General features: G+C 24.8%; 1 protein-coding gene across 1 annotated transcript; it reads right to left on the reverse strand.

Annotated features, from left to right (window-relative positions):
* Positions 1-405: 405 nt before the first annotated feature.
* LOC113552177 (myogenesis-regulating glycosidase-like) lies at positions 406-5944 on the reverse strand. The gene is made up of 8 exons (XM_026954912.1): positions 5817-5944; positions 5192-5296; positions 4752-5059; positions 3984-4440; positions 2840-3098; positions 1665-2046; positions 1417-1573; positions 406-1187 (listed from the first exon to the last, which is right to left on the reverse strand). Exons 1-8 carry the CDS (start codon positions 5863-5865, stop codon positions 901-903), a joined length of 2004 nt encoding a protein of 667 aa, XP_026810713.1. The 5' UTR covers positions 5866-5944; the 3' UTR covers positions 406-900.
* Positions 5945-11246: the final 5302 nt, after the last annotated feature.

Here is an 11246-nt window from a genome sequence, read left to right on the forward strand (position 1 = left end):
TACCTATGAACAATTCTGGTTGCCAACTCAGCCGAATATTAGGCGTTATGATACTTTCTATTAGTTCCAAGTCGATTGGTCGATCAAATTATTTCAATTTTCTCTATTCTTCATGAGGCATTTTACATAAACGAAACACTAATTTCATATAGACAAAATCTATAGGAGTTTGTGGAAAAATTAAGAAGAAGACCTTCATATTTATTTTAAATTTAGTTTCGTAGTACAAAAATATTAAGAACAAAAAATAAATAATGTGTAACCATTTGGTGCTAAAAATTTAAAACATGTATATTTTTGTTAATACTCATTCATATTCTTATTCAATAAAAATAAATATACAAATATATACTTATAATTGATTATAAATTACTTAAGGCAAATCAAATATATTACAATTTATTGTAGCTTACTAATATCCTCAGTACCTATGATACTAATTATTATTTTATATCCGTAATCCATATACTATTATATTAATAATAATAATAATAATATGCAAAATAAAATTGAATCTATACAATTCAAAAACATTATAAAAAGTCCATCCTTTTTTGAAATTTTGAATTTTTCAATTTAATATCCCTTTATTATTAAACTAATAAGTAGTATATACTCCGCGAGTTACTTAGCAGCTTATTTAATCTACGTTCACGCTTAATAATTTACTAGACCTTCTCTTACATACAAGTTGGCACATCTAATTTCGTTAATAAATTAAACAATGTTTTGTAAAATGTCAAAATTATAATTATAATAATATCACTCAGTTGAATAAATTAAATTCCAGCTACATTATTTGACAACTGGCTGTACAATCAAGTATATAAATATTAGGTATATCATAATATTACACTATGTTAGGTAGGTAACTATAAATGTCATATTATATTATTAATTTCATCGAAATAAATACGCGATTAAACCTAAAACGAAAATATAACTAGCAGATGGTATACGGCAAACTGAGCTGGAGGATTCTGATAAACTCTCAGAACTAACTCTAGTAAACCACGGAAGGACTTCAAGACTGGCAGGGTAATTGATCAGCCATTTTCTCCCAGATAAGAGTGGATTTCCGGGATGGTTTTCGTCTCTCCACAAACCCGTGGGCAAGTAGATATTACGAGAAGTTGCACCTTCGACAATTACTGGAGCTACCAGGATATTTTCACCCAAAAGAAATTCTATAAACAAAACAAGCACATACAAATAAACAATTAATTATTTTACAGGATAAACAAATATTCATTGATGTTTATAATAAAATAAAAAAGATAATATCTGAATAAAAAACGTGTATCAAAGGATAATATTGATGTACTTATTTGTATATTTATATAATGTGTAAATTATACGTAATAACAAATTTCTACAAAACGTTATAATTAATAGTAATGAAATATATTTCCTTACGGTCATCGATCGCATATGCATCTGCATCAGTTGGATCGATCCACCAGACTGGAGGATTCACAGGGCTACCATTAGCAACAGTATTTTTCATTAGATCCACAATTGTGTCGGTATAGTTGCTGCGGAGATCCATAAAATGTCGGCACAAGCTTAATGTCTAAAATGTATGAGATTCCTGTGTTAGTTTTAAAATAATTTACTATATTTATTTTATTCAACTAATATTAAAGTAAGCCCATAGCAATTACCTGTGAGTCAAAGTCCCAAGGAGTGTATGAAAACTGTACGACTGGCATAAATACAGCGGCTTGCATCCATCTAATATACATCTCTTTAGATGGCGGTAAGTTGTTATAACCATTTCCACCAATCATATCCGGCAATACGAACGGATATCCGATCATATTCAAATGTATCAGAGATGTTACTAGTGTTGGTAACCCTAATTCGTAATTCCACCGGGACTCGCGATCAATCATTCTTAATAAACAACCAAATTCTTGACTTCTTCTGGATGATCTGTACTCTATTCCATTGCCAAAAGCCTTAATTGTATTGAGATATGCGTTTACAATGTTATCAGGATAGTATGTCAAATCATTATCGTAATAGATTGGAAGTGGCGGACTCCTATGTAAAAACACATAAATATTCTTCTGTGAATCTTATGTATACATTTGTTGGTTTTATAATTTAAATAATATATTAAAATATATATATATATTGTCTATTTATAGTATTAGAAACTTATTTCAACGAAAAACTAAGATTTTTCTAAAATAACAATAATGTAATATATTTAAAAATATTAATAACTATCAACATTTTTATAATAATTTGTTTACACAATCGTATGATGACTAATACACTAAAACATTGTCATAAAAAATAATCACTTTTCGTATACAATGATTTATTTCTGAATTAAAATATAACATATCCTCTACATTTATCGACCCAATTACAAAAAAGTGGCATATGAAGTGGAGATGTGTGATCAGATCTCTTCATGCGCTGTTTATTTTTTGAATGAATCAAAATAGTCAAAAACATAGAAAAAGCTCTAAAAATTATCGAACAAATTTAAAATTTGTGTTCTAAATTATAGAATAAAAATCGATTACTATTAATTCGAGTAATAATAAATGTAATATGTATGCTATTATAAATCCCATACTCTAACAGCATTCGGTAAAATACTTTTGAAATATTTTTTTAAAAACAGTTTAAAAAATAATACTCTTTTTTTCATAAAAAAAATGTACCTATATTTATAATTTACATATATTACACAGCAGAGCAACTTCCTGGTTATTTATTATTTGCACTGAAGAATACTTAAGTGCAAATAATTTTACTATTTAATATTATTATTTTACTTTTATAATTCAACTACTTATTTTATTGCGTACAATATACGTACCAACTGGATTCTCCTGCGTCGAACTTTAATGTATCAATGCCAGATGTTGCAAGTAAATTACGTAGAGAATTGGACCACCATGCCGCTGCTTCGGGATTTGTGAAGTCTACATAAGAGGCATTGCCATTCCACCATGTAGAATCCACTGTATTCAATGTACTATTCACAAAGTATCCTTTGTTTTTAATCGTCTCGTGAATAGAACATTCTTTATTTACGAACGGATGGGTCCATAACGATGTCTTAAAACCGTACGATTCTAGAAATTAATTATAAAAACAGTTAGATAATTATTCATGTATAATATTATAATATATTCATAGAAATTATCTTATTGAAGAATAAATAAATAATTCAATTAAATCTGTTGAAGATTATGTACAAACTGCGAAAAGATCTTTTCTTACTCATGATATTCTTACAAGCTTTTGATGTTTAAAAGTTAATAAACGTATTGCTCTTATTTAATTTTTACATAGATCTACGTTTTGATCATGGAATATATTCAATATTTGATATTTTCAAACATATTGATAGATTAAATACTCGATACTCGTACCGAATCAATATTCTGAGATAATTTTAGTGCTTCAGGTTATATGGTTAAAATAAAGATTATTAAGATAATTTAGAACGTTAGAATTGTATAATAGATAAACTTTTTAAAAATGTATGTTTTGTTTCAACTAATTTCAAAACATATTTTAATTTAACATATATAAACTTTTAACAATGACTGAGTATTCAAAATGAAATCAACTATAGTAACTACCACATAATCGTATATTATAATATGAATTTGTGAGTTTTATAGTTATTACTAAACATAAAATTTATTTAAAAAAAGGATTAATATATTGAATAGTAATAAATAAAACACCAAGTACTGAAGAAATATTTTATAGTATTTTTATGTATAATAAAGATGGTAGTTAATTTAATTTCAAAATAAAATCAATTCATACTTGAATTTACTCATAATACTTAAATATCAACTTTAATTATTCATTTTCAATAATGTTAAATTACCTACCGAATATTAAGTACAACAAGTGATATTATAAAATAAAATTACAGTTTATTAATTTTTAAAAGTAGCAGGGTTAAAAATGTTAATGCTATATTAAATCAATAATATACTTACTTAGTTTATTTACTGTATCACGAATATTTTCAAATCGCTTTACATCAACCTCTGCATTACCGTAGCAAGTTTCCCATTTGTCATCAATCTCGAACGTACCTCTTTGAAATCCATTTTTAACTATTTCTTGTGCATAACTCAAAACGGAAGATGTGTTGACATCAATCTTATATCTAGCCCATGTTGACCAAATCGGGTACTTTATTACATAAGGATCGGGTATAGATGTAGGCGTGCCAAGAAAATCTTTAATAGCGTTTTCGTGAGCTATTCGTGGATTACTAAATTTGCATACACGGAATTGCATGATATTCCTAACTTTTCTGTACGGAGCAACAACTTTTGAGGTAAAACACATTTTTCCCGGTCTAGGGCCATTAATGTCTACAAATAAGGCAACTGAATCGTTGATGTGTATGTAAAAACCGTCTGAGTTAAAGAAATAAGACTCGACGACCTAAGACAAAAAGTACAATTTTATTAATTTAATAAACTATAAAAATTTAAAAATAAATACATATCTCTTAAACTACAATTGCTGAAATTAAAAATCAAGGGCATCGCTAAACACCGTGTCGAAAAGTAAAAATAAATTTCATATTCAAGTTAATGTTTAAGTTTAAATTTTAATAGATTTCAATTGAAGAAAACAAAATATAATAATTCTAACCAATGAATTAAACTAAAAATATCAAAGAATCGAAAAATAATATTAATTTAATGTTATCAATTTAATAGTTTATACTTTTTAAGAAACTATATACTCACTGCTTGGCTGTATGATTCTTTTGTTACATATGACATGTCTGTCCAGTTAAGTTTATTTAGAGGCCATTCTTGTAAGCCCGTTTCAGCACCACCAAACCAAGAACTATTGTCCATGTTGACACAAAATTGAAAAATATCGTTCATTGATTCACTGATTTGTTCGAAATGCTTACATTCCTGTTTTTCTGATTCTGAAAAGTACCGTAAGTAGCTTGAATTGTCTCCCGTTTTCGAGGTGCAAACACTTGGATCTTTATTGATACAATCTTCATAGAAGGTTAACTTTAGATTCTTCGATGTTATTGTTTCTGGAATTATTAAGAATTTAACAATAATTAGCATTAAATTTGTTTCACTTAAAATATATAAGATCTAAAAAGTATTATTAAATATATAAATGCTTAAAATTTAAAAACGTAATAATATAATATCGTAATTACTTTCATATGTCACTTGCAACTCCTTTTCATTTTCGGAGTATAAAACGATATAATCTGATGTAGCCAAAGACGCCGATACTAACGTCAATGCAATGACACAAAATGCTAAACAGATTAAAACACCCATATTTTAACGACATATTTTTTAAACATTTTTTATTTGATAAAGATAATACGCGATAATCGTGAAATTTTATATTCTAAAAAAACAATTATGTCAAAAAACTTGTGAAATATTAAGGTATGTAAATGTACAAAATTAAAAGTTATGCATTTGTTTTATTCTCACAACTAAACATGTCATAAATATTTTATTGTATTTTACTAAAAAATATTAAAATACATATTGTTTTAATAAATTGTATATTTTGAGGCTTAAATGAATAATAATAAAAAATATATATATTTATTCACAAGAGTTTCCTTCCTTTTTACTTATACGGAACTATTTTAAATCAAAACCTTGATTAAAAACACTGAGTACTCGTACTTTGAAATAAATTCAATAGTTCATAACTTGAGCATTACATTTAGTAAGTAATTACCTATAAATAGCAAGTGATCTAAAATAACATTATAATTATGATAGGTATAAATATATTAATTTTATGCATCGTATAATTACCTAAGATGTTTGCCATTTTTGTTTTTCTGTTAAAAATTTGACGGTCCATTCGCGAAGAGTGTCAGTATATCAATGGTTCGTGTTGTTTGGATATCCGTATTATATAAATGTAATTAGAATTCGATAAGATTTATGACACTGAATATTGTATCATGATAATGACTTCAACTAAAACAAATGGTATTGAAGTAGGTATTCTGTTTACATAAGCTAATCTCTGTTTGGATAATGAATTATTATTTAATTTACTAGAAAAAAACATTTTTTTTATAATAATTATTTCCGAATTTAATCGGTTTACTGTAATTTTAGTATCACAAAATATGGATTACCAATATATAGCTAATCAATAGTTTTGATACATTTTAATATTTAATATGTATCAATTTTATTTGTTTTTTATAAATACGTAGGTGACGTAATAACATCAATCAGTCAATAGTTAATTTTCACTTATTCAATGGTACTTCATACTATACATAATTTTAAAAAGAGTACCTAATATTGATTTTTAAAGAGTACATTGAGTACAATTATTTAAAATAGAACATTGGAATAAGGTTATTAATTGGTTAAGTAAATTAATGTTATCCTAGTGAGGTTTTAATTTATCTACAGTAGGATTATTTTCCTAATAATTTTTGATTCATAACCATGTATACTTTCTAGCCATTTAACAGTTTGTTTCGTTTTTATTTTAAATAGATATTTATTTAACAAGTTATAAAATCTTCGCTCTTTTAATTTTTTATTTTAAATTAATATTTTATTTAAAATAGTTATCAAAAAATATTAAAAACATAATTTATATTGGTAATATTGATTAACTTTTTTTATACTTTATAGATACATTTTTTTTAATAATTTGAATATTTTCCATATTAGTTTGTTAACAATTCATTCTGTTTAATTAGTGTGTCAAGTGTAGTTTTTTAATAATCTTACATAGATCAACTGTTGACGTTTATATGAACGTCATATACTTTTATATTTATTTTATTTATCATATCTTCATCCGGTTGGATTACCAACTTTTATTGTTTCATTTGAATGAGTATTTTTCTTGTAAATAATTTCCTTGTTGTTATATCTTCTAGTTTATATCCAGTCTCCAGGTAGTATGTGCTTCTTGATACTTCAAAACAACAACAACAAGAAATATCATAGTTTTATAAATACTTAATATTAATTCAATTTGTATTTAATTATAATTTCGAAATTATATTAATTATTACTTACAGGGTGACTCCACTTTTATCCGTCGAGCAAAGCTTCGTTTTATCAAGCTTATGAGAATATCTGCTTTCTTCCAATTAAGTTTAAAGTTCTCAAAATTTAAAAAATGAATGCAAATTAATCTATTAAAATAATAATATTAGTTATAGTAAACAGTAATTAGTTTCATGTAATCATCGTATCGCTTAAACTTGAAAATTTTTAAAAATAAAGTGAATTTCATAAAACAACAAAACACCGATATACATTTCGGTAAAAAGACTTAAATTAATTTAACGGTGCAAAAATGAAATTAGTTTATTTTATAATAAAATACTTATTTAAATCATTAAAATTGTATTTTTGTATGTTCAGTTTAATCTCAATAACATTAACAAAGAGATGAATACAAAGTTTATGGTTTTAAATTTTTCAATGTTGAATAAGACCAAAAAATACTTGACCTACCCTATTCAATTATATTGTATACCTTTTAAAAATAAATAAATCTTTAATAATAACATTTCGGACAAATATTACTAAAAGTTCTAAGATATTTTCACTTGGAAATATTCTATTATAAAAATTCATTGAAAATACTTATTTGTTTTTCAAAAATTAGCTGATTAATTATTCTAGTTACAAAGAAATGTAATTAAAGAGGATAGGAAATGGACACTATTCTGATATATAACACATACCGATATGTAAGATATGTAAAATTTGCATTTATTGTACACTAAAAACGTTTCTGAAAATAAAGAAGAAGATCTATCAGTCTATACCATTAAGAAGAATATTAACTATATGGCATTTTCATCTTATGTTTTTGATAATATTGTTGTTAAAGTAATTTATTTTACTATAGTAATACAATATTAGAAATAAGCTAATTTATATATATAAACATTTTAAACACTAAACGCTTCAACTCAGCACTTTGAAATATGCGTAATAATCATCTATTCTGCTCTTATACGTTCAATTTTTGTCTATGGGTCGGTAATTTGGAATCTTGTATAGATTTAAACGTAGACTATGTAGAAAAATAGTTTAGATGTTAATAAAACTATTTTGTGCAAAAAATTAATAGTTTTGGTTTTTTTAAAAAAATATTTTCCACTACGGAGGTTGATTTTGAAATAGCCCTCGTATAATATAAAACCTAACATATTTGTTTAATTTTTAAATTTTTTTTTAAAACATAATTATACTATATGTATATAATTATATTTATTAATTTATTAATTTTATAATTTTAATAATATAGGTAAAGTAAGACCAGAAATATAATGATAAGGCTTATCGAGGGATTATGATATTGAATATCCTATATCCCATATTATACAATATTTAATGTAAAAGGTATGGGTTAAGTCATTTTATTGATAAATATGAATTATACTAAGTATCATTTTAAAGTGTTTTGTTTATATGAATCAATTATTCATATTTATAATATTATATAAATCATATTATTATGTTGCGTTTTTTAAAAAAAAAGTAATAGCAAATAAGATAATATTGACATTGAATTGAATGTAACTGTGCAGTTTATAAGTGTTACTTTTACTTCGCTCACCAAGGTATTGTTTTATAATGGTACTTATAACATACAATGGAAAATACATTTTTAATAATGGATTAGATATAAATACAATAAACATATAATACCTAATTAATTTTCTATTAATTTTCTGGTCATTGCAATATAAACAATAATATAATACATACATATTGTAATTATTAGCATTTTGTATTAGGCTTTCAAATATTAATTAACAACTCTAAATGGAATTTCCAAAGAGAGTATTACTCTTTTATTTCTTCACTTCCTAAGATTGTTTACAATGTATAGTTCTATCCAAAATTAAATTAACAAATGGTATTCATTCAAATAAGAATTTTTACATGGACAATAAACATAAAATTATCAATATTTAATTATAATATAATATTTTTTATTAGGATCAAAATAATTAGAATAACATAATGAAAAAACATACTGATATATTATTATTTATTTTATATGCTAACTAATTTTTATTTAGTGGGACAATAAATAATATATTTAATATTTTACACTGTACATTAATAACGACTATTTCCGTAATCAATAGTCAATATACCAATGTCAATTTCATGAACTTATGTAACGTATTTATATACATTAAACGACTATAATACAATACCCATTTTTTATTATTATTATTATTATTGTGTGTTAACAATGTTTGCTTGCATGTTTTTCTATTATTTTATTGTACTTGTCTAATGTATAAATCATTTTAAGTGACGTCTTATTTACTTACATTGACGTATTTAATAACCCTGTATTAAATAAAATACTTTTTTTTTCTTTATATTAGTTATGCTTATTAGTTCAATTTATTCTGTTTCTCGATTTTAAAATGAATTGTACTTAGCGTTGTTATAGATACAACCTATTCTATATCAATATTTGTGGTAGGTTCCTAGTTTTTGTATAAGTTTTTGTACTTCATGATAAATTGGAACAGAAATTGCACACATAACCTTAATACAAGCAATTGGGTGTATAATAATATATCTCTGAACGACATTAACATGTTGTATTGAAATATGTATACCTAAACAAATAATCCAAACATTCAAAGTTTCTAATGAGTTTTAAAATGTGTGTGAAACAACACTATTATAATATATTTGTCATTATAATGTATATAGGTAGTAAATATCATCAACAAAATATATTATCAATAAGTAAATTATATTATCTATCGTATTCTTGTTAGGTACTTACATTTTTATGAAAAATATGCATTCATAAAAAAGGTAAAACCCGTTAAAACTTCAATAAACAATTAATATATTTAACGATCAATTATATAAGTCTTATTATTGTATTTAATATTAAAAATAAATGTGTACTCGTAATATCAGCAATCATCTTTAGAAAATAATTTTTGAAAGTGGAAAAAATAAATCTAAGGAAAAATGTAATTTGATTAATAGCATATAATATAAGTACATTAAAATTACATTTAATTGATTGAATTACTATAATGCATAAAATATATATAATATTTATATTAATTAGATACTCGAGCTAAATAGTACACACACACTTCAAATGCATAAATATAAGTGCCGGATACAATTTGACGGGTTTGATTATATTATGACTGTCATACTTCTAATCCGCCTGTCACTCAACCTTATAAATAAGAGTATGAATGAAATGGAATATCTAACAATGAAAAGAAAACAATTTAATACCAGAATTGTTTCCATTGTCCTAACTTCGTTTATTTTTTAAACAGCTTGTTAAATAATACATCTTATCAACGAGATATTTTTTATTTTCATCAAAATTCATCAATAACTATTTGGTATTAAATACTATCAATCATTAGATAATAAAAAAATTATTATTTTTTCATTGTAGTTATATAATGCAAGTTACAATAACTATTTATTATTTAATATTTTGTCGAACTGCATGTTATTCAAACCCGACAAATTATTATTTACATTTGAATTAAAAGTATATACTCGTAATAATATGTCACCCTTTATTTATATTGACATATGTATAGGGTCATTCTATAAATTTGTGCGACACTGTCACACGGAGAACGTTACCGTGACGTCATGAGGCATCTATAGACTTATGACGATATTGTGTATATGTATCACAATTAAATTATGTACCAAGTACCTAACTACAAAAATATTATAAACAGCGTGAACGCCGAATTTCAAAAATCAATAACGTCCATAATATTCATACTATAACTGGTTGTTGGTATGTGCAATGTAGGCACTACAGGTGCGTGTGTAATATTTATTCTTTACACACGACAAAAAAGTTCCTAGTACTTAATAAATCGTACAGATAAAATCAATATCGGTAAATTAGTCAGTAGCCATAAGACATAATATACATGTCCGTCGTCCGGTGTATCTGCAGTGATGATACTCGTTTTCTCTTTTTTGTATTACTTTTGTTAATTTTTTTTTTACATACCATCATTTATGAATAATAAAAAAGTAAAGGTAATATTAGTGCTCTTCGAGGGACACCCGATGTTTTAGCAAAAGGAGTTGAAATTTTACCTGAAACCTATTCCGTCCTTCTTGTTAGATAAGAGCTTAACTAAGATAATTATTGTGGGCCACTAATACCAAAAATACTAAATTTATTAATAAAAAGTTTGTAGTTTATAGATCAAA

Source organism: Rhopalosiphum maidis, chromosome 2 (assembly GCF_003676215.2).
Source record: "Rhopalosiphum maidis isolate BTI-1 chromosome 2, ASM367621v3, whole genome shotgun sequence".
NCBI classification, from domain to species: Eukaryota; Metazoa; Arthropoda; class Insecta; order Hemiptera; family Aphididae; genus Rhopalosiphum; species Rhopalosiphum maidis.